General features: G+C 39.1%; 1 protein-coding gene and 1 long non-coding RNA gene across 4 annotated transcripts in view; one reads left to right on the forward strand and one right to left on the reverse strand.

Annotated features, from left to right (window-relative positions):
* The window catches only part of LOC140928736 (uncharacterized), a 54,452-nt gene extending 46,256 nt beyond the window's left edge, over positions 1–8,196 (reverse strand). The window contains exon 1 of one of the 2 annotated variants that reach the window (XR_012164663.1): positions 8,095–8,196. This is a non-coding gene — a long non-coding RNA (uncharacterized lncRNA). Of the gene's footprint in view, positions 1–3,256; positions 3,361–8,094 lie in introns of those variants that run through there. The other variant, XR_012164665.1, reaches the window with a different exon arrangement.
* Positions 8,197–11,485: 3,289 nt separating this feature from the next.
* On the forward strand, positions 11,486–22,861 carry LOC140928737 (glyoxylate reductase/hydroxypyruvate reductase-like). Of its 2 annotated transcripts, XM_073378518.1 has the most exons (14): positions 11,486–11,508; positions 11,649–11,762; positions 12,931–13,061; positions 13,903–13,975; positions 14,529–14,574; positions 15,518–15,588; positions 15,868–15,956; positions 16,676–16,756; positions 17,484–17,516; positions 17,988–18,059; positions 18,774–18,837; positions 19,154–19,211; positions 20,493–20,565; positions 21,525–22,861. In XM_073378518.1, the coding sequence occupies exons 2-14, from the start codon at positions 11,680–11,682 to the stop codon at positions 21,644–21,646; spliced, it is 996 nt and encodes a 331-aa protein (XP_073234619.1). In that variant the 5' UTR covers positions 11,486–11,508; positions 11,649–11,679; the 3' UTR covers positions 21,647–22,861. The 2 variants fall into 2 exon arrangements, with proteins under 2 accessions (XP_073234619.1, XP_073234618.1); XM_073378517.1 differs by lacking the exon at positions 11,486–11,508 and having other exon boundaries at positions 11,520–11,762.
* The last annotated feature ends 1,646 nt before the right edge of the window (positions 22,862–24,507 follow it).

The following is a 24,507-nucleotide window of genomic DNA, read 5'->3' on the forward strand; positions in this document are numbered from 1 at the left end:
TTTATTGCCTTAAAAAAAGTCAACCCTAGGATTTTGTCGACTTTTAAAAGATCATTCTCTAAAAATATTGTTGATTAGTCCGAGATAGCAAACCAATCAGATTGCTTAAATCACCAAGATCACTGAGTGTGTATATACTAACTATTCACCTCGATTTCAAAGAATAATTGTTAACTATTCACTGATTCACCTCCAATTCCTCCGAGCGAGCGACGCCAGACTCTCGTAGTTGCGAGCAAAATGGCTTCCCGGTTTGCTGCCGTAACAAACAAAGAAATTTCACAAATAATGAAACAAGTTGTTCCCGGTAACGAAGTTCGGTTTGGAAGATTTAACAGGTAAAGCTTTTTCTTTTTGACTTGAATTTATCGACGAAACCGGTGAAAAAGTTGGGTTTTTTTTTACAAATGCAAATTAAGCTCAAGTCTTGCGTTACTTTATTTAGTTGACTTGTTCATAAACAAGCTTAAAACTAAATTTAATAATCTTTTTTACAGAATGATTTTAAATACAAAAAGAATTCACAACTCCTTTTAAAGAAATTTCCCTGCAAGAGCGAAACAAATACCTTCAAAAGTTTTGTTTGTCGGCAAGAAAAAGCGACAGCTCCGGCCTTTCGGTCATTGCGCGCCAAAATGGTATCGTTGGCAACCGTAAATGAGTTAAAAATCATTATTTTTGTGCTCAATTATCTCACTGTTTTAGTATATACCAAAACAATTATATTATTCACCTCAGTGTGGGTGGCTAGTGGTGGAGATTTAGCTCACCGCTTCGCGGCTCGGTAATTTACCACTACCACCTCCACTTTGGTGAATTAATAATTGTAAATAGATTTAGCCAGGGCTAAAAGCGAAGCTCTCGTTAACTAGACAGTTATAAACAAAAAAAGTGAAATCGTGGGTTTACCTCAGTGTAAGAACCTGTGAACTTTTTCTTTGTTCTGCATCTTTTGTTTTTCTAGGTTTTATTGTGTTTACTTCTTTGTTTTCTTTGTTTTACATCACCCGTGAGTATACAGGTTCTTACACCAAGATTGAACAAAAATAGTGTAATGCTAAACGGCGACGACAATGAGAACAGCAACAAAATAAATAGAAAACTTGCACGTGGAGCACACCTTTTTGTACATTTCTTTGCCGTTGTTTTGCACGACTACAATGCCGTTATGCACGACTAAAACATGAAACTTCCCAGTTACCAGTATTTTTTATGGAGGAATTGTCGTATGTGTTCATCAAACATTTTATTGCTTGTATTCTTAATTCTTTTCACTACCGCTCATTTTCACCTTGTTGGCCGCTAACATTTCTCATTTTTCACCGCCGCTATGAAATTCGTCTCCTTTGTTTTTAATCACTCGCTCTAGCTCTTTCTCTGTTATCCACGTGAGTGTAGACATCAAAAATACCATCGAAAAAGACTCGACTTTGTCTAAAAGTCCGGGTGGCCATGCAATTTTCCACCAAAAACACCTCAAGTTGCCTGTGATGTCATACCTGTTAATTGACTATTTTACATTGGTATGCCTGTGGTGCGGACGGACCGTCGGGCGAACGGTTACGTGATTACCAAAATTTCTCGGATTACCAAAAATACAAAAATAACACCCTGAAAAGGAAGTTAAAGAGGTGGACCCTATATGAACAAACTTCCTAAAAAACAAAAATTGAAAAACCAAAACAGTGTCTAAGGCCCGGTTTAGACGTTGATTTTTTTATGAACCGAACTTAATTCGAATAGAACGGCCGAATTGATTCAGACGCCGATCTTAATTCGAGCCGAACTAAATTCAAAAGGAGAAAACTACTCACTTCGGTGAAACTACTTAATACAAAATACGTTATAATAATTAATGCATTAGGTTCAGTACATGAAAAGTTCGGCGTCTGAATCAAAGATATTCCAAAGTCGTTCCACAGTCGAAATTTCTGGCAGGCCTAGGCATGAAGAACGGCTGAGCCGCGCCAAATTGAAATAATAATTGATTAAGATGCCGAACTTTTAATGTACTTAATTCAAATTATGAAAGCCATCGGCGTCTAAACCGGGCCTAAGAGGAATAAAAATTCACTTAGAAAAAAGAATGAAATTATGAAATACACAAATATGATTAAAGAGTAGCTTTAAAACGTCTTAAATTTCCAGCCTTTACAATTTAGCGAGGCAAATTGTTCCATTCGCGCACAACTTTATCAAAGAAAAAGTATTTATATCACCCTTTATATACCTTTAGATCTATAACACACTTGCTATATCTTCCTCTTTGAATAATTGCAAGCGAATCCTTTGTGTTCGAAAATGTAACGGACCAATCATGGCCTCCTCATCTGACTAAATTGTCCGTATTATATTAATAGAAACTACGTTTTGATTGGCCAAAATGGCGAGTTCTAGCGGAACAAACGTCGCAGCCCGTCGTGGTAAACTAGTACGCGCAATCGACTGAAGACTTATAAAGAAAAAAAGTATAGTTCAAACGTACTGAACTAGCTCGTATTTTGTTAAAATGAGAAAAATGAATAAAAGTAATCCTCATAAACGCCTACCACTGAAACGCGAAAAATTTATAGGGCAAATTACAACTTCTGTAAATTGGAAACAGGAAATCGGTAGTATCAGGGCAGCTGCCAAAAGCTTCAAACACTTCAGGTAACTAAAGCGTCGGCTGACACAAATTTCGATTTATCGAAAAGCGCCGGCTAGGCTGGTTATTTACCGACTCAATGTGTGGTCGAGACAGCCAGCTTGAATAGGCTTGTGAATTAAAGCCCCTTACGTTAAGCTGCAGCCAAAGGCAAAAAAGTCTTGAGAGCGATTGCTACTACTTACCATAATCTTTACTTCTCATCTGGCCAGCCTAGCGGGTGCATGAGAACTTCAGAGAGCAAATAACAACGCAACGTTTTCAGCGAGGGGAGTAGAGCATGACAACCTGCCCAGATTTTCAGTAGCCATTTTTGTCTCATATTTCCTCTCTCGGTCTACAGGTTACCGCCTGAGCCTTTCAAAGCGACTTGTTTTTGCCTCGATAGGCTGTAAGCCAATCGAAATACTCCGCTTTCTCGAAAACTTTTATTTTAAGGACTTAAACAAAGTCTCTGTCCTTTTTACCGAAGCTCTTGAAAATTAAAACCGAATCGCAATCGCAGTGTGATCTTCATGCGTCAAGAAAAGGCATTTAGAGACAGAGAAACGTTAACGTGTGAAAACAAAATTATGCACGTGGAATTTTAAACTCAGAAACATTACTTACAGTATAGTTTTAATCGCGTGCTCGATCAAATGGTTAACACTCCGGCATATTACTGGGACCAGACGATTTATAACCTCCAAATCCAATTCCGCGTAAGAGCGATTTCCTAAAAAGCTGTCCGTTCGTTATTTATTGGTGATAAATTGAAAGCACATGCCGCAGGGCTTGCGGCTAATGAGTCGCGGGTGGTTTTTGCATTACTCTAATTAGTCTATCGACAAAGTTGATAAAAATTTATTTCACACGCCTAATGTCTCTCAATTCATTCAGGATTTCAGCACTGATTTTAACTTCATCATTGATGGTCACAAAAATGGCTCGCTTTTACGTTTTCTTGGCCGCAGTAGTCCCTAACGATTTTGCAGTTGACAATTGTGTTTCACTTTTTACAGCGTCCGCATTTTATTAAACCCATAAGCACTTTTAAAAATTAATGTTTAGAACTGGAAATGGGCGTTCTCTTTGCATAATGTCTACAGAAGCGAATTAATGCATCTGAGATATTTGTTTTTGTAAATTACATCTGAATGGAATTTAAAGAGAATATTTATCCTTATACAGTCTGCAAATATAATAGTGGATCTTCTACCTATTATTTAGCCGTTAGTTTATAGAGATCGCAATATTTCTGTATTGAGTTGGCAGGTAAACCGCACTATTTAATTTGGGAAACCTTAGGAACTCGGAAAGCTCAAGCCGGGGTTCTGCTCCTTAATCAAAATATTTGAGAGGAACAAGGCTATAACATTGATATTTATCTAGCGGACCAAACAAAATACACACTCGTCAAGTTTTTGTGGTTTAGCAAAACTTAAGACTTCGCACCTTACCTACAAATCGAGGACAAAGCTTTATCTGGAGACCGTTATAAAAATGAATTTAAAAAATATGTTCCAAGCCTAAATATGATTTGTTTTAAGCCAGGCATAGGACAAATAAAATGCAACGCGTTGGCAATCTTATTATATCAAAGCCCCCGTAGCTAAGCTTGGGATTGCTTCAACATTTGTGGCACAAAGTGCAGAGAACAAATTAAACCAGAATCTCCTGCAGCTTATTTAAAAATTGCGACAGGAATTGTGACTCAAGGTGCAAAACTAAACAAATTAAACCAAAATCTCCTGCAGTTTATTCTAAAGTTGTTACAAATATATCTGCATATACTTTAGGTGTCTGGGTCGGCTTTGAACGTATAGGGATCTTGAGGCCGCCTTGTGTGACTTTCACATGCACCAAATCGCTCTCTAACGTTGCTTTTAAGGGTGTTTAAAAATACAATTTATCGTCTCATAAAAATGTCCTTTTTAACAAGAATTAAAAAACATAAAATGTATTGCACGATGGACAAATTAAAAAAATGTAATGATCTTTACAACGTTGGCCCGTCTTCAATCCAACCATGGTAACCGAGCTGGACATCTATTCCTTATAACTTATTTATTTGCTTCATACAATCTGCATGCATTTATTCTAGAACAGGTGATTTTAATCTTCATGCAATTCATCTGCTGACTTATAGGTCGATTTCACTCTTAAGCTGGATTTTGAAATTGAGGCTGAAATTGAATTACCCTTTCAAATTCTATGCACGTACACTGACTTCCTAAGCACAATAAATTCGTGTTCATAAGTCATAAATAATGCGTTTTCTCCTACTAGCATTTCAGAACAGCTGTCATGCCTAATATAAGCTCAAGAACTTTGAAGGTGCGTTTGGATTTTCTTAGAGTGAACAGACTGATTATCCGCACTACAGAAACTACAGATCGCTACAGATTATGCTTCAAGATCTCGTCTCAGTTCAGATGATCGTGTCATTCGGTGTTAACGTTAAGCCGTTGGCCTTGTGTCGTTTATCCTTCTTTCACTGGTCAAATCGAATGGAAGAACCCACGCTGCTGATCGAAAAGAGTAGGGGACGTTTTCCTGTCGGTGTGGTCTACCTTTCACACATCATTCATATCATGGGGATGGGTTTCCATTCAGTCCCGCAGCGTCATCAGCTGCATCTTGTATTTCTTTTGTTGCAATCTCGCTCACATTGGAAATCAAACTCAAAGCGGTACATGTAAGTACACGGGCCTTGAAGTCCTCCAGATCGCTGCCATCTTAAGTTGAACTTCTACCGAATGATCTCTTTTATCGATTTCGATCGGAAATCGATATTAACAGACGTCACAATTATTTTCTTTATCGATTCTTATTAATATCGATTACGAACGATTGTGATCGATTATCGGTATATCGATTAACTACCTTATTAGCACTTATTTTCGCGAGACTTCATTTTCACGATTTAAAAAATTTCGCGAAATTAAAGTTCCGTGAAAAAAAGGTACCGCGAAAATTAAAGAGACGAAATTTAGTGATCTATATAAAACCTTTATTTAAGTTTTCCGTCTGCTAGGAGTTTACATACGAGCAGCAGGGCTAAAATTTCAGTTCAACGCATGTCCTTATTCCTCATCATCTGACTCATCTTGCTGAATTAGTTCCTTTAACACTTAGTCAGTACAGTCTTCAAATTTGCCATCGGCATCTGGCTCCCTTCAGTTCTCTGTGGTCAGTAGCTGCTTGAGCCTCTTCATGATGGCTTCATTCTTTTCAGAAGCGTCGATCTCCGCAATCAATTTCACTGTAATCCCCGCCCCTCCCGCCCTCCTCCCCACCGCCCCTTGCACAAGTGGCGATCTTGGGTGGTTTTATCCACAATTTCGACGCCCACAATACCTCCCCTCCCCTTAAGAGAAAAAAGCGAATTATTCAAGAAATATCCCTTGGCAAATGACCAATGGTACAGTCGGCGAGCCGTCCAGGGAGTCGCTTTATCGCGGCTATAGCGTGGCAGCACCTCAAAACCTCATCAACAATGGGGCTCCACACTTCTTTGTAGACGTGAAAACCACGGAGTCCACATTGAGAGGAATACTTTACGGATTCTCTTGCCCTCATTTCCTTGGCTTTGATGAAATGCATCAAAAACTGTTCGTACAGGGTGGCAAAGGGGTTTCCGGTGATCCGAGATGGGACCCAAATTATCAGCGTGATGCGTGACCGGGCCCAAATTAGCCGCGTGAGGCGTGATCTGGCCTAGCAGCGTGATGCGTGATTTACTATTTTCACAACGCGTGACGCGTGACGCGTGATGGTTAATATCATTTGAAACAAGAAGCAGAGATATTAAAAATAGATAGTTGTGACACCAACTTCTTGCCCTTTAATTTTTCTCGTTTGTCGACCTCTGATTTCCTCAGATCAAATGATAATAGGATACTTGTTAAGTAAGTTAATATTTTATTTTATTTTTCCGTGATGTGTGTATATATATGTGACGTGACTTTAAGTTCAAATTAAAAGTTTCATTTGGAATTTTGTGGAAGATTATGGTTGCAGTGTTGACGATTAAGTGGCTTATTAGAGTGGAGAAGGTGAATTGAAGTTCAAATCATGTAATTTGCATTTTAGTTGGAATTGTGATTTGAACTTCAACATCCGCGATGTCGAGTTTCCCCTTTACAGTTTCAACTTGTTCAAAAGTAACTTCAAGTTCAAATGATGCTATTTGGACTGCGTTCATTGCGATTTCAAATTCATATGACGAGATTTCGACATGGATAGTCTAATTCTTGAACTTCAAATTGTCTTTTATTTTCAATTATTTTTGTCCGCAAATGTACGCCATAAAAATCGGCCTGATGCAAGATAAGTTCCCCCACTTTGCCGCCCTTTTCGTAGTCCAGCGAGCGTGTTTCGCTGGAATAAAACAGCGGGCATCAAATTTGGTCAATATAATACCTTTGTTACGTTCAAAAATTGCGGTTATGTATTGCGTGACAACATTGAAAACATTGAGGCAGTCCTTATCTAAGAGCAAATTGGCAGCGCCATCGAGTTAAATAGTGCCCGCTCGATTGCTTATATCGGTGTTCTTATAAAAGATGTTGAGTTATGTTGCTGACATTGTTGAACATTTCAGCACCAGTGTACTTAATTCGCGAAATTTAAATTACCTTTAAAAACGATGATTCGTCAAAATTGCGAAATTTAAGTCCCGCGAAATATTTCTATTCCAAATCTTTTCACGGTTTTTTCAACTTTTTTACAGACTTTTGTATGGTATGGTGTGGGAGGGGGGGGGGGGAGCAAGTTTGTGCCCCCTACAAACTTGTCGCGCGAAAATAAGTGATTATGAGGTACGCCTGGTATATTAAAAGAGTTCCCCCCGGGCCCTTCATCCAAACAATGACTGAAAATATTTGTCACATTTCACAGGAAAAAATAATAAGTGGCATACAGCGAAAGAGGGTATGTATGATCATCCAATTGTTGATTCTCCAGGCGTTGTTTGCAGATGTAAGTAATCCACATGCTGTCTGTCTGTTAGGATGTAATTTATTTGTACCGAGGACAAAGCCTTTCATCGTCGTATTAAACACAACTGAGTTGATATACCGCATCAAGGCGAGAGTAGACGAGGTTAAATTACAAGAAATTTTTGTATCCACAAACATACAACTTCCTCGGAAGGACCGCTAATCCCGGGGCAAAAACAAACGAATCATTATCAACCCAATTGATAATGATGACTATAATACTTAATCGATCAATTAAGTCCGTGTAGGGATTCTAAGCATCTTCTTTGTTGTTTCTAGTTAAGCTAGTGTATTTGGAAAAAGTTTACAAATTTCTTCACAGCCCAATTATATAGACAGTTCACTGGGGCTCGGAGATGAGATGAGTCGAACATGATTGAAACAAAAGCTCATAACAAAACATATTTGGTCTGGTCTCTCCCGGAGGGGAATTCCTCGCTGGATCGACTTATCAACACTATTTACCTGTACTCTCAGGGCCAAGTCACAGTATTCTATCAGCTGAACTCGTCAAACGTTTTGGCCAGTTTTCTTTTCAGTGTTTTTTCCATGAATGGGTGATGAGTTTACAATCCTACTTCTCTGTCACTTTGAAATCCGATAGGCTCTGGGCTTAATGGTCACGTCACTTTATCGCTTGCTGATTGATGGCTCGTCACATAGGTCGTCATAAGGCTCTCATAAGCTCCCCCGCTTTTGGCGCATTGTAAGGCCCTCCCCCCCGCGTGTATATATATTTCGGAGGGCACAGCCTTCCTTCTTCAGGGTCTTACATATAATGAAGAGGTTAACCTAAGACGTTAAAATTTTCAAATTTTAACGTCATAGCTTATCCTTTTCATCATACGTAAGACCCTAAAGAAGGAAGGCTGAACCTTCCCAAATATATATACGCTTCAGTGTAATAATGGAGTTTAACTGAAGAGTGGGTCACCTTTTCGGTGGCCTACGAAACAGGCTTGTATTAAACACCAATGCACTCAGGATTTGAGTAGTTCACCTACTGGTCTATATATATATATATATATTTTCCCGACTGTAAAATCAGCCTGAAATCAGCGTTACTTCTTTTGTTTTACATTTTTAGGATTCAGGTATTTGAAAGGGTAGGGATTTTACTCGTAGAAGTATATAAAAGGAGCCTGTTCAAGGCGTTCAGATACTGGGGACGGCGCAAAAAAGTGAACAGGGTGTGAAACGTTGACGTTTTCAGTCTCTTGAAGAAATAAATCTTAAACTTATGTTTTCAAGGAGCGGCAAATTCAAGCGACTGGCTAAATTGAGTAACTTAAAAGAACACAGATATAATCCGGCTACGACTGAATCGAATGATATGGAATCTAACCATTATAGTTATATACGTTGTATTTGATACATTAGAGGATGTTAGCATCAACAACGAGTACGAGTACGAGAACGACTTCAAGCCGTACTCGTACTCGAAGTCGTTTTCTCAGCTTTCTATGTTAGCGATAACACCGAGTTCGAGTTTATAGAACTGTGTAGGAAATATCGCGTTCGGTTGCTTTTCTTCGACTTCAAAAGCAGTATTTTACATAAAACATAATATAAGGAATGTTCAAGATGATAAAGAGAGGCTAGAAACGAAAAGAAACTGCATTAAACGATCGGAATTTACCTTTGAAAACCAGCTCTTCGCAGTCGTTCTACCCACTTCGAGTTTTTGGTGAGGACTCGTCGTAGTGCAACTTGACAGGACGACTTGAAAACGTGGAGATGCGCAGAACGGATACGCAGTACGCAAAATCGCTGATCTCGTTCTAGAACTCGTACTCGTTGTCGATGCTAACATCCTCTATTATCTAATACAGGCACGCATGTCTGTCACGGTGATGGGCTTCCAAAATTGGCACGTTAAACGGAGAATAATCTTATTATCTCTTGGCTTGTTATGATTCACTTGGAAAATCTGTTGCGGAATGCCATTTTGGTTTTTCGAGAAGATACCTTGTATGGGATCCCCTTTTTTACAGGCATTAATTCCCTGCTAGGATTATGTGGTCTTTCTGTTAAAAACTCGTGATTATGGAAGATCCGATTATAGCTTCTTTTAATTTTGCGGACTACCTTTCTGGAATACGATTGACCACGTTTTTGGCATGAAATCAATTGAGTCTTACAGGAAGGGAGGAAGATCATAGTACCAGGTAACCTGAGATAGGCTCTATCATGTTCAGTCTCGCCCTTAAATAACATTCAGCGAGACGACGTAAGAGAGAATGTATGGACTGGCTCGTGGACTCGCTCCAAGCGCTCTTTGGAACGAGGTACTTCAAGAAAAGTCTGGACGAAAATCGGGGAGCGCTTCTGCTCTTTAGTTGCCTCGTTATTCCACGCCGACCCTTCCTTTCCTCTGGCGTTTGTTGATTCAGATAAAGAGAAGGAAGGGATTGGAAACGCTTCTAAGCCTGTTGGCAATTTTATCTAGACATTTATACGCCTCACCCTTACCCCCCCCCCCCCACCCCTCCCAAGTCATAAACGTTTACTGAGGAGAAAGTGCCGAAAATGTGGTAACCCGGACTTTAGGCTCTATTTTGTGTAACAGTAAAAAAAATTCTGCCAGACATGGCGAAACTGACCCTGAAAATACAGCCGTCTCACATGGCTTCCAGTCGCAGGTGACATTTGACGAAATGGGTTCCCATTTTTAAAGGGGAAAGCCTTATGGAAGAGGTTGCAAGGGCTGGGGATGAAAGTAGGCTGTGATAGATTGTGCCAGGGTAATTTTTGGCATAATTTGTCATTAGTAGCATATAATATTCATCTCTTTGCCGAAAAAAACATTGCTAACATAATTTGCACTTTTGACTAGTTTCTCAGCACAAAATATTATCATTTCTTGATCATGTAACCACGTTTTGAAAGTGACCAAGGACTCTTTCCACAGGACTAAATGCATGCGCATAACTTGCTTGGTTACATGTACCCAAGATTGCGATTGATGGCGTCGTCTGTGACAGCAGAAGCATACAGGGATAATAGCCCAGGAATTTATAGAGAACTGGTAGAGTTTCTAAATGTAACTTTAGCCCGCTAAATGTGTTTGCCATTTACTTGTCTATTGCATAGTTATTTAGGTGTTTTTGCCAAATTTACATTACAGTGAAAAAGAGAAGCATAATTTCTGCATTTTTTGCTAAATTGAGCATAGTTTACAAAAACTAGAATATAAATTGGCATAATGATGGGCTCCTGCATAACGTTAAAAATATACGAGCACGGCTAGTAGCATATCATGCTACTTTTGCGAGCACAATCTAACAAAGCCTAGATGAGAGTGCGGCTGCAATCGATTTTCAGGCTAGGCGAAAATTGTTTGCTACTTGCTGTTTTGATTGAATCTCATTTGCCATAATTGCCATTCAAAATTACTCCCCCCATACTCTTGTATGTTTAATAGGAAGTTAGTGAGGACTGTCCAGTCCGCCATTCTACACGCAGCTTTACGTACCTCTTTTGATAAAAAATGCTAAAATTAGTCTTTTGCCGCCATTTCCGAGTTCTAAAATGTCTTACCTTCAAAATGAGGCTAAAAAGCTTTGTACTCGGCCTCGCCTGGGGCAACTCGAAAATGGCTTATTTGACATTTTATGGGCAACATTGGTGGGGGTAAAGAACGGTAAATTCGAGAATTTGCGAGACTTCAAGGCGCAAAATCAACCGAAAACGAGACTTCGAGACCTCACTTTCGAGATCGGGCAAAAAATTTTTTGAGATACATGCACGCTCAAGTGAGGTCCAAAGGCGACACCCCTTTGCACGCCTGGAGGTACGCCCCAAAGAACCTAGTGTCCAGGTTACCCGGCTAAGAAGAAAAGCCTGGCTGTTTCTTCAGATATCAGATCATCTTTTCGGGTGGGTATACTGACTTGTTTCACGTTTGATCGCGTCCCGTCTGCCACCAGAAGTTTTTTTACAGTCGTTTTATTTCTCTGTGGTTGATTTGCTATGTCTTACGCTCCTTTTGCTCGGCTGTGCCGTGGTTTTGTCAGCAGACGTGTTGTAAACTCTACTCTCGCGCGGAACATGGCAAGCGAACGAAGACACAAGATTCTCGTCACACGAAGAGTACCACAAGCTGCCATAGAAATTCTCAAGGATTCTAAAAGGTAAACAGTTTTTGCATGAGGTATCATTGTGCTTTTTCGGTGGCTCCTTAAGGCAGACTTTTTGAATATGTTAAACTTACACTATTTGCGATGCGGTTCGAGGAAAACGGCACGTAGTCATTTGGGAGTCATTTATCTATTCCTTTATGAATTAAATTAATTAATGGTAAGCCCTTATTGCAATTGAAGGAGAAAAGAGATGGTGAAATTAGAATCCCCTTTTACTAAAACACAGACTCGACGGATGGTGTCCTTTATAGTCTTTTATAGCTCACTGGAATTGCACGAGTACGCGAGAAGCCTTTGTTTAGTTATATGTTTGTTTGTTTTTTCATTGAAGAGAGGTAAACTAATTAAGGATGTATCTGTTTACATGGAGACTGAGAGTTACTAGAGCGGTAGGGGAAGGTAGCAGGCTAACCCCAGAACTCACACTTTTCTTTCCCTTTGTGTGAGATGCTGTTCATCACGCAAACATGATTTGAACTCCCCAAAGTCCTCTTTCTTGGGTTTCTGAGTCATTCAGACAGGACATTTACTGACTGTCCAAACCATTTTCCAGATTTCAACTTGGAAAATTTAAAGTTTTTCCCTAAAAATATATTTATTACAAAAAATTTGACCAATTTCCATAAAACTGTGGAACCGGTATGGATCGGTGCCTGGTTAGAGCCTTAAATTTAAATTTACAGTTGAACCTCTCCACAATGGCCACCTCACAGACAGAAGAAAGTGGCAGTTGTGGAGAGGTGGCCGTTATGGGGAGGTAGGGGTGTAATATGACAAATTTTTTAGGGAGTACAACATGTTTATTGTGTTAAGTTCATGGCAACATTCGCTATGAGCATCATAGACACTTTTTGCTGAAGCAGTATAAATGGAACACAATCAAAATACAGTTGCTGCGATTAATCATCAACACACCATATGGATCAAATTTCATGACATTCTTCAGTCGCGCTGAAACAACTGGCCATTGTAGAGAGGTGGCCATTGTGGCACCTGTTATTGGAGGTTTGACTGTATTTGAAGGACAAAGATCAGTTGATCTTCACTTATGTAAGGGCAAGTATTTATTAAATTATTTCAACACTTAAAACTTTCCAGTACTCTTCATTGCATCCTATTCTCCAAGTTAATATTTAAACTATTCATTCATTACTGAAAGCTGTGATTTGGATCACTGGGACTCAGATGATCCTATTCCCAGAGGTGAACTTCTGAACCGAGTGTCTGGGGTGGATGGACTTTACTGCCTCCTTACAGAGAAGATTGATGCTGAGTTACTTGATGCTGCTGGTTAGTGTTCAATACACACCATGGCTGTTCACAACTTCATCTGTTGTCTAAAACTATCATGTAGAAATCGTTGGACAAAGTTTCTTGTAAATTGGGGAAGCACTCTTATCAAAAAGGTTCATGCCAGCTAATGGATGAGCCTTTTTTTCGTGGAAGAGCCTTGGTGAAAACATCATTAATGGGCTTGTGACACATTCTTTGCCATCTTTTTAAGGAGCGAGAACGTTTTGCACATCAATTGAGTTCCAAAAAATGATGGTTCAGTGTTATTTTTTTTATATTATTTGCTTTGTTATGTCTTATTGTATTAATCTATAATACTAGCTCAGTTTGATAAGCTGTACTCATGAACTCTAAAAATTCAACTCCTGGACACCAAACGGAAAGAAAGAAAAACAAATATGAGACTCTGAGACCCAGCATTTTTCAAATTCAAATTTGGGACTCCAAGGTGCAAAAATCACCTGAAAACGAGACTTTTGAGACCCATCAAAAATGCTTCAAAAATTTTGAGATTGGGCCAAAATCAGTTTTCTGAGACCCACGTTTTTCAAGGTACCATTCTACACCCCTCAAATGCGAAGTGTAGCTTACATCAGATACTCTTTATCAGTTTATTAGCACCATCAAATGAATGATAAAGGGATTCTTGTTATGTTTGTGACTAATTTCATCTCCTACTTTGAGAACTGTAGAGCTGTGATCTTTGTTCACCACATCGTCTCTCAATCTTTTTTCTTTACTTTGAAGAGAAACAAGGGGCACTCTATACATCATTTAACTTTGATCTGAGTTTGAATAAATCTATATTACACAAATTTCATATTTACACATTACGCAGGTCCACAGCTCAAGATCGTGAGCACAATGTCAGTAGGGTTTGATCATGTCAGTTTGCCAGAAGCTGCTAAAAGGTAAGAACATCACCACAAATAATATTATTGTTGCAACCAAACAGAGAGGTCATGGTTCAATGATATGGATTGCTAACTAGATTTCTAGAATTATCAAACAGGGTCGGCCAGGGTTTTTGGGTATACGGTATACAGGGTCTTTTTAAATCGGGTATACGGTATATTGCAGCTTAAATACAGGTATTCGGTACATCACTTTCTTTGAATTTCAGGTATAAAGTATACCTGGGTATAATTTTGGGTATATTTGGATGAATTTTGGGTATTTTTGGGTATTTTGGCAAATTGTTTTCGGATAAACTGGTATACCACTACCTCCCCTGGCTGACCCTGATCAAAGAGTGGCCTGACCACTAGCTTTTACTGTAGTTGTTTCTCAGTCCCCCCGACTGTATTTAGTACTTTCATTAGGCAATTACAGTCAATTAACAACCATCATAGATAAATGTAATGGTCAAAATGAATTTCTCTTTTAATTTATAGACATACACTGCCATCAATGTTCTCTGAGTAAAATTCATTTGCATAATTATTTTGATGTTTGATTGTGTAGAGGGATTCCTGTGGGTCATACTCCAGGAGTGCTAACAGATGCAACTGTAAGTCAATTTAAATGTCTTGTTTTAAAGACATTAGTAACCCAAACATAGAATTAACTGTCTCCAAACACACAAAAATTAAAATTTAACCTTAATTAAATTAATGCTCTCTGTAAAATTAACGTACTACTACGTAGAATAATTTGATTATGCAGTGGAGTCTACTTACAACTTTAACTTGCAGCTGTAGATTAACCTAAAACTGGTGACAAAATTAGTTGAGACACTTTGCCCTGACGGAGGGTCTTTCAAATGTTTTGCCAAGTTAAAAAAGGAAAAATAAGGCTTTTCCTTCCCCATCGCCTCCATGCAGTGTTGTGCCACTGTTCGTGGCTGCTACCTGTTGAAAACAACAAATGCCCCAACTTACAAGTTATTAGAATGGAGGTCAGAGGGGAGGGGTGCAGAAATGTTCTCTGAAGTTACCCCATTTCAGGACAATGTCTCAACAATTTTGTTGGCAATCGTAGGTAGAATTGTGGTAACACATTTAACCTAGATTGAATACTGATTTAACCTGAGAACAGATGTTTACCCATAACATAACCACCACTTAATCAGATGGATGTGGATGCAGATGCCAGAAAACACAATTGCCCCCATTCTGTCATACCACTGCTGTTCTTGTAGCTTAGCTGTAGTAGTGAACCATTCATGTATCCCTGACCCCTTTCTTGTCTCATGTGTCTCCTGCACCACAAGACAACCTGCTTGAATTCTAGTGCTCCACTGTTTCCTCAAAAGTGCCTGCACGTACATGTAAGATAGAAAAAAAACTGTTTCTAGTTGCCTTTACAGTTTGGATTAGAAGTTAGAAAAACCTTCCTTATTTTAATTTCTTTTGAATTTTTCCTTACAGTACAGATTATAAAATTTATCAATTTTTTTTGTTATACTATTTGCACAATAGTTATAATATTAACAATGTGTATTTTTTTTGTAGGCCACCCTGACAGTGGCCTTACTTTTGGCTACTCAGCGGCGATTGATTGAAGCAGCCGCAGAAGTGAAAAAGTAAGTTGTTAAATCCTTTACAAAATCCTCTTTCCTTGTCTGCGACACTAGTATGTTGACAAATTCATTATGGATCCTTACAAAGCTGTTGTGCTATTAGCGGTAATGTACTGTAGGTTCTGTGCCATTCCTCAGCAAGTGAAGACCAAAAGTGAGAAAAAGGCTTCTGCTTTTGCAAGCTGCTGAAGGCTTAAGCTACATCACTGCATTTTGCATTATAAGATGTTTTTTTTTTCTTTTTTAACCCAGTGTTTTTATTTTCTGCTTGTGTGTTTTCAGTGGTGGGTGGGGCACTTGGAAGCCACTGTGGATGTGTGGGCCAACATTGATGGGTAGCACTGTTGGAATCGTTGGATTTGGAAGAATTGGTTGGTATTTTTGTTAACATACTTCCTGTTTAATTCAAGAGAGCCTGTAAAAGCCCTAAGTCATTTCTAATTGTCTTCTTGACTTTCTTGTCAAAATGCATCGTATTAATTCTAAGAGAAACCAAGGGAGAAGTGGTCATGAAAGTGGAAATGATCCTAGCAGTTGAATAAACAACCTAAGTGGTTCAAAAAGAACCTGAAAAAAGATTAGGCTTGACCCAGTATCATTACCCTGATGTTTGCGATGATCGAATACGATGCTCTATCCATTAAGCTAATCAAGCCCACTGGAGAGCAGGCTATTGTGTGTTTGTAAATTATATACCTGTCTTTACTTGATGTTAATCACTTTGTTAGATACTGGGTATTTACTGACATGTATGCTGTAGGGAACAAGAGTGCTGTAGTGGTGGAAGCACTCACTCCCACCTAATGTGGCTTCATATTTTGAATCACGGAGACAATGTGATGTTTGAGTTGATTCTGTTGTTGGTTCTCTTCCTTTCTTCCTTTCTTCGAGAGGTTTCTTTTCTTTACCCACTCTCATTTTCCCCTTTCTTGAAAACCAACAATTCCAAAATCCAATTACACCAGGGAAATGGTAGATACAAAGAGCCACAGACTCTTTATGTTTATTTGCTACCATCAAAATCATTATTTTATTTATTTATTTGTTATTTATTTGCTTATTAGTTGCTGTAATTCATCATATCCTTCAGGTGTTGCAGTGGCGCAAAGACTTGCTCCATTTGGTGTTGCAAGATTTTTGTATGCTGATGTCGAAAAGAAGCCAGAAAATGGTGAGTCAAACTCCATTTATAAGGCAGCAGTGTCAATAGTCTCTGATTTTAAGTAAAATACCCTTCCCTCCCCTGTGGATATATTTTTTGGTTTCATTTAATTTACGAGTACCTCCTTACCCATCCCTTGGGGTATTTAAGGTTTGTTTTATAGTTCCTTGAAGAAGGTAAGAAGCTGGTCATGTTACCCTTTCTAGTTTGGCCAAAGCCAGTTTTCATTGTAAGGTGATCCAGATTTCACCATCCTGGAAATTTTTGCTTCTGGAATGGGGGATCTTGGGCTTTGGAATCTGGCATTCAGCTCAAGGAATGCAAAATCGTTTGGATAATCCAAGTTCCAACTCTGGAATCCAGTACCTGTAAGAATCCAGTACCAGAATCCTTAGCACGGCATACAGAATCCCAGATTGTCTTGGAGTGACACTTTTGCCATCACTCAATAAGCCATGTTTTAATTGAGCAGGGGGCTAGGTACAAATGTGTATTAAGTCAGTTGAATTAAGAAATTAAGAGAATTCAAACATATGTGCATTTTTTAATTTGAGTGTTTTGCCTGAAGTGCACCTTGGAAAAGATCTGTTGGCATGTGGCCAACACCAAAACATGGAATGCAAATATGGTATGGTGGAGTGACATGCACCAAGCTGTAACAATTCAATGACTGAAGCTCAAGTTTCCACTGACTGAAAGTCTAATGACGTTTTAAATTTTATTTTGTCTTAATTAGTTGAAAAGATGGTCACACCCAAAGCCGAACATGGTGAGATATTTATTGTTTGTCAATATATTGTCATACTGCATGTACAGATGATTTGTTTTGCATCATCCTCTTAGGATATTATTATTAGAAGGCAGTTATTGTATCGCCAGAAAAATATCGGCATTAGAATCCGATTCTGATTTGGCAGAGTAAGTTTTGATTGACCGTAGTGACAACTGACATCATAATGTAAGCTTTAATCGATGGTTTCCATTGAACATCACCCTAAGTACCTTCATTGTTCTTGGTAACTTTTAGTTTAACATTTTCAACCAAAGAATCTTACCTGAAACATACCCTAATAGTTCTCCTGTCTGATACCATGGGTTAATGTCATGAGAAGAACTGGGTGTTAAACAACTAAATCCCTAGAAAATTTCAATGTCATTAATGCTGATAATAAATTTTAAAATATGTGTTATTTTGTCGGCTAACTGAGCTTATGAGAGTATTCTTTTCTAAATATTTCAGTGGATATGGAGACGTTGTTTAAGGAGTCTGACTTTGTGACTGCCCACACTGCTCTTACACAAGAAACAGCAGGTAAAGTTGAAATCTCAACAACACCATTGAAACCCACAAGTCCAGCTGTGAATGTCAAGGGATAGGTGTTATCGTCACTGCAGGCCCCCACCCCCTTATGAGAGGCGCGTTTAGAAAAGTGTCAATGGACATTATCAATGTTTTGAAGTTTGGCTCAAATATAGGAAATCGATGGAATTGGATTTTTTTATGGTGGCTGTCGCAATCCCTAATTCATTTCCTTATGGGGGTGTGGAAATCTGAATTCATCATTTTCACATAGACAATAATGCACCTTCACATAGACCATAATGCACCTTGTTTACCCCTTAAAATTTTGTAACACCATTGTGTTCAATTTCTCTTGAGACGACCATAATAGCCAGGAGAAATTGGAAACAATGGTTGTGCAAAATATTGGCGGGTAAACAACTTGCCTTATGGTCTATCTAAAAATGGTAAATTGGGGCAAAATATCTTTTCGGAACTTTTTTCTTCCATACGGGGGTAGTCAGAAAATGGCTTCTCAGTAACATGCATTTCTTGCGGGCTGGGGGTGCGGATTAAAAAATGAAATGTCCCAATACAAGAGCGACACTCCAGATAGAGGACTCGGTACTTTTCCATTTGGAAAAAAATCGTTAACTCACCGGTTTTTCTAAAGCAATTATGATGAGTTTGTTATCTCATCTGGGACACGTAACCGTTTATGCATCTCTTTTTTCCTGCACACAGGTATGTTTAACAAAGATGCTTTCTCAAAGATGAAAAACAATGCGGTTTTCGTGAACACTAGCAGGTAAAATCAGAGCACGAGAGGTTTTATTTTTTTCGTTGTTAATTCAGTAGATAATTGTTAAAGATAAAGGTTGATTAAAGGTAGTTTTCTCCGCGAGTAAGCTCTCTATTTCGAGTGGAGATCATCTCCTTTTGCGTGTAGCTCGCGCGTGACTTTCTACGACATCACCCAAATATAGAGCTTGCTTGCAGACTAAAATAATTCATGGCGTCTTGGCATTTGAGATAACGGTCATTCCGAGGACGAATACCATAGTATCATTTGTTGGTCTCGAGTAAATAAGTAAATTTTTAGGGCTCTTATTGTTTTTTTTTAGAGGAGGAGTGGTGAACCAGGATGATTTGTATGAAGCACTGAAGACGGGCCAGATATGGGTACGTTTTTTTGTAACTACATGTAATAAATAACTGGCATGACGGGCACTTTTATGATGCTCGATCGCATAAAAAGCTAACTAACTAACGTTATTTGGAGAGAGACATTTTCTAGATAGAATTAGAATTTGAAAAACTGTTCATTTTTTTTTATGAGAGGGTAAAGCACGAATATCCGCAGAAAATTAAAGTAGGATGATGTTGGACATTCCAACCGTTATCCAACAACATTCAGCACCACCCAACAAGGTGGTGTTATGGATCGAACATTGTTGGATCAAGTCGGGCCAACACCATTCCGATAAGGCATCGAACAAAGTTAGATGAAATTGTCACAACATGCTAGATCCGTTTGAACAAGGCCTGAGTTGCAAAAAAATGTAGCCAACTTGACGTGCGCCGAGGCATTGAATAGGGAGTTTAAAGCAACCTGGAAGGCAAAGGCAACAGGCTCATCTTCCCTGCAAAACTACGACGGGAAACATTGCCTTGTGACGTATCATAGAGCATTTTAACACTCGACGACACATTTTTCTTTCTCTTTTTAAACTTTGATTCGCTCCCTTTTAATCCAACTCCAGAAAACTCGCTTATAATTCAACCGTTGAGCCGGTTGAAATAACAGCCCTAAATTTTAGAAGAACGAGAATGCTCTTTATAAATTGACGTCTCCTTTGCCGTCACCACCCTGGTTGCTTATCCTTAATACACTCTTTTCTTTTTTTGAGAATATCGAGGCTGAAATTTGTGAAATTTTAAGAATATTTGAAGAATAAACTGAGATTGATTGATATTGAAAAGATACAACTTTGTGTGTTGTGTAATTACAATACATGGGGCGGTACAATTGTACGTTTTTAACTTAACCGTATGTGAATTATTCCTTTTTCTAAACGGCAAACGTAGAAAAAAAATTGAAAGCCTTCTGCGCCTGCTATAATCAAATGTTCAATGCTAATGACAGTTTGATGAACGGTACATGATTTGTACGGTAAATATAGCACAAAAGAAATGAACAAAACCGCCAAGAGCCGTAAGAATATTTTCAGCCTAAAAACGGCAGAAAAATAAGAATATTCAGGCTGGGCCGGATAAACAACATTCGTACGTGGAAAGAGTGTATCATTTGATTTCGTCAAATTTTAATTGAAAAAATTTTAGTCGAACATAGTCTGATGACCGACTGTATAGAGGCTCTGTGAGTTTGTCGTCAATTAGTAATAAACAATTTTGTCTGTTTGGACCCTGGTAACTTGCTGGTGACGTGGCTTCTTTTTCCAGGGTGCTGGTTTGGATGTTACAGTTCCTGAACCTCTTCCTTTGGATCATCCACTGCTCACCCTTAAGAACTGTGGTAAGAACTCTTTATTCCCGTTCATTTCAGATTATTTCTGCCTCTCTGTCTTCAAAATTTGCCCCCTTTATTTAAAGAAGGGGATCCATTGGGCTTTTGACATCCAATTCCTGGAATAAGCCCTAGGATCAGTAGTCCCGATCTCATGAAGATGGAAACCAGGGGCACCCAACGAGAATATAGTTCAAAACCACTAAAACATAGCATTGTTAAACGTATTTTGGTATTTAAACGGTAGATATAGGCATATTTTTATCCCCTAAAAATTTTTCATCTGTTCGGATTTCCTAGCTGAAAGTCTAGTGATCCGCAAATAATAGGGATCGAAACTTACCTTTTCGAAAATTTCAGCCAGAAAAAAGGCTCCCGAAAATTCTAGGTTACATTTTTAGGGTAAAAATCCGTTAAAAATAGGCAATTATACCATATTTTAGATGTTCGAAAATCCTAGGAGAAGCAGGCAAGCAAGAAATTTTACAACAAATGTTCCGAAAATTCTAGACCTTAAATCGTCTTCCGAACAGATATTTTTCCGAAAATTGTCGTTGGGTGCCCCTGGGAAACATTAGGTCTCTATTACAGTCAACTCTCGTCATGCGGACAGTTCGCTATTAAGGCGACAGCAGCTACTACCCAAGTCTCCCTCGCAGCCGTTTTTTGGATGTCACGCAAGGCCCCCCAACGTGACATCCAAAAAATGGCTGAGAGGGAGACTACTGCTACCCCGGCAAAAAAATTAGCAATCATCTAAAGAAGTTTGCCGCAGGTCGAGAAGGGGCCAAGGCGGATAACACCCTCCGCGATCTGCAGAATTGGTGAGATCATACTCAGCCTCAGAGTTGCTGAGATCATACTCAACCTCATATAGTAATTGCTAAATTATTATCGCAGCTATGTACGAAACATCAATCCCTTAGAGCCCTACAGTGTCACCATTCTTTCCGTGTTTGATCTTTCAGTTGTGCTTCCCCACATTGGCAGTGCAGAGGAATCCACAAGGGAGGCTATGGCTGTTCTTGCCGCGAAAAATCTCCTCGCGGGATTGGCAGGAGAGAACCTCCCAGCTCAAGCCAAGCTTTGACTTTAGCCGTTGGCCTTGTAAAGTATAGGTTTATCGAAGATTGGAAGATAGAGGAATGTTCTACTCCATAGAACAAACGTCCTCCTGCGTGTTTTTTTTTTTTTTTCAGTCAGGGGGTCGTAAAGTAACAAAAATTAAGGGTGACTTTTAGTTAGAGCTTAGTATAACAAAAGGGGGATTGTCTTACGGATCTCATTCCTCCAGGGGGTACTCAACAAAGTTCTTTAATAGGATGCCTCGTTCCAAAGTCCAACCCTTTACCCTTTTATATACCATTTTTTGACAGAAAAGGTACCCCTGTAGTATATCATCTACACTCTTGACAAACAGTACCCCTTTCACATACCAAGTTTAGAACTTTGCATCCCTTTCAACTGCCGTAAATGCAGTCTTTAAAATACGAATAAATCACAAAACCAGAACGTTTACTCGACCTTTTCATAGCCATTAAATACAATGCATCTGTCAGCCCTTTTTGGCCTTTTTACGGACCGAAATGAGAGATTTCCCTACCCTTTCATATACATCAACGAGTAAAATCCCCACCTTTTCATATACCTGAAGCCTGAAAAAGGTACCCCTTTCGGGTGGAGCCTCCCCGTATGGGCCATTATCGGGAGTGTTCCACCGGTCTCATTCCTAGGTTATTAAATCCCAGAACAGGGGGAAGGAGTTACATAAAAATAACGGGGGTTACTCATTTTTTCTTTTATGGGGATAAAAACTGTAAATCTTAAATTATTGGACAATTTGATCTTGAGAGGTCTCTCAAAAAATCAGATGAGTAGAAGGTGATTGAAGGAATCTTCAGTGAATTGTCCGGCCGACAGGCAACTCGGCTCAGGCTGTCATTTTTAAAGGGTACTCCCACACCGAGATCTTTTAGAGTTTAGGTGTTCTGAATAACCTGTGTTTTAAGACAATGTAATGAAGCTCAGTGCAAAGAAATAACATCAAGTTGAGGTTTTGGGTTGTTTGCGAGCTTTTGCTACATTGGTCGGGTTTTTCTGTTTGGTACCCAAGCTGAAAAACAAAACAAAAAAAAAACGAAGCTTGAGTTTTGTTTACTACTGGCCTACTTCTCCAATTGACTCCGATTGAAATGCAATAACTGACGTGGTTTAGGTAAATACTGGAAGAACTGATATGAAATCCGCCTATATTTTGTACACGTATTTTACCGAAAACTGAAGTAAATAAACTCGGTTAATATTGGTGTCAGTTATGTTCTGTTATATAACGAAGTGGTTTATATAGCGTCTCTTATAACTCCTAGACTATAATGGTCCCTTATTTTCATCAGGGATAAGAGAGCTGCGCCCCCTTACCCCCCGCCCCTTGAGCGCCGGGGGTTTGCAGGTGCAGGGGGTTAGTAAATGTTTTTGGTCAATAAAGGAAGATGAAGCAGCGAATCGGCTCTCTACTTAGGGCGCTTTCCAAAAGTCAGAACTGGCCGGCCGGACCATAGCCGGACCAGTCATTTTGACAATGAAAAATGTGCTTTTTTCCGAGAGTTTTTGTTGAAACACCATCTCCTTCGTGCATACTATTAAGGATTTGACTAATCAGGCTGGATAGTTTTGTTTGAAAGTGAAATTCTCGTTATGACTGGAATGGTCAGGCCGGTTAGTTCTGACAAATGGAAAGCGCCCTTAGTCTCGCTCGCAGCCGTTTTTTGGATGTCACGCAACGCTCCCCAAAGTTCTTTTGGGGGGAGCGTTGCTTGACATCCAAAAAACGGCTGCGAGGGAGACTACTCTCTACTGAGCCGCCGAAAGATTCCCGCCTTAATTAAGTGCTTTAGTTGCAGCCTTATTAGTTTTCCCGCGACCATTTTTCTTTCCCGATCATTTTTATCTTTGGTGGTCGCTCGAAGTCTGCTATTTTACAGAGTATTATTTCCTGTCTAACTTTTCCTACATTGCACGTTGTCTAAGTACTAAAAAATTGTCTGACAGGGCAGATTCATCCATAGAAACATATTTTCATCACTAGTTATGTGCCGGCTATTTCCTTATTGAGCCACGCAGAAAAGCGTGGGTGAAAGGCTATTTATTGCGTCAAAAACTGTGCTCACACATTGGAAAAATCCATAGAAAAAGATGTATTATTGGACCCAATACACCTGCTTTTTTCAAAGGAAACAAAACTTTATTAACTTTAGATGACATGCACATTGTTTTCCGTCCACCTTTATCAAAGAATCGCTGCCCTCTTACGTCACAAACAGGCAGACTGCAGGCAGTCCTTCAGTAACTACATAACATCAGTCCAGTCAAAGTGTGCGAGCTGTTTCTTAGCAACAGATTTTCTTATCGTTTCCTTTTCTGCTTAACTAGCGCTTATTTTTCGCTTAAAATGACAATCTTTTTTATTCTTGATCCTTATTAAAACTTTCCTGATCGCTAATGATATCGAACTACTTAAGATGATAATAGCCGTTGAAAATATCCCAGAAGTTTAGGAATTCAATCCACGATTCGAGGTTGCGTGAAAGCGCGATTGGTGGTTATACACCAATGAATTAAAACGTTTGCTTCCTGCTGCCTTAGGACAATGACTTCTTATTGACGCAATTTATTCTAGTCTTTGGTGCTCGTAAGCTTTCAGTTCTGGATGAAAAATGCTGCAATCCCAAGGTATGGTAAATTTTTTCTGTATTTTCCAGTTAAAATTGACCAAAATAAATTCCGATGTATACTGCGAAGAGCGTTTAAGTATCTCGCTGACAGGAGCACTTAATGCAAAATTAAAAAAAAAAAAAGGATTTGGTGCAATATTTTATAATATAATTCAAAACACAACACGGAAAACTCCGAAAAACAGTTCTGTTGTCCGCGTTTAGGGATTTGCACCGATAT

Source organism: Porites lutea, chromosome 2 (assembly GCF_958299795.1).
Source record: "Porites lutea chromosome 2, jaPorLute2.1, whole genome shotgun sequence".
NCBI classification, from domain to species: Eukaryota; Metazoa; Cnidaria; class Anthozoa; order Scleractinia; family Poritidae; genus Porites; species Porites lutea.

Bases quoted from the DNA above. Each gene is read 5' to 3' on its own strand.
- LOC140928737 (XM_073378517.1), top strand. From the start codon at position 11,602: ATGTCTTACGCTCCTTTTGCTCGGCTGTGCCGTGGTTTTGTCAGCAGA. The intron at 16,757-17,483 runs GTGAGTCAAACT...TGTCTTAATTAG, and splicing joins CGAAAAGAAGCCAGAAAATG to TTGAAAAGATGGTCACACCC. The intron at 17,517-17,987 runs GTGAGATATTTA...TAAATATTTCAG, and splicing joins CACACCCAAAGCCGAACATG to TGGATATGGAGACGTTGTTT.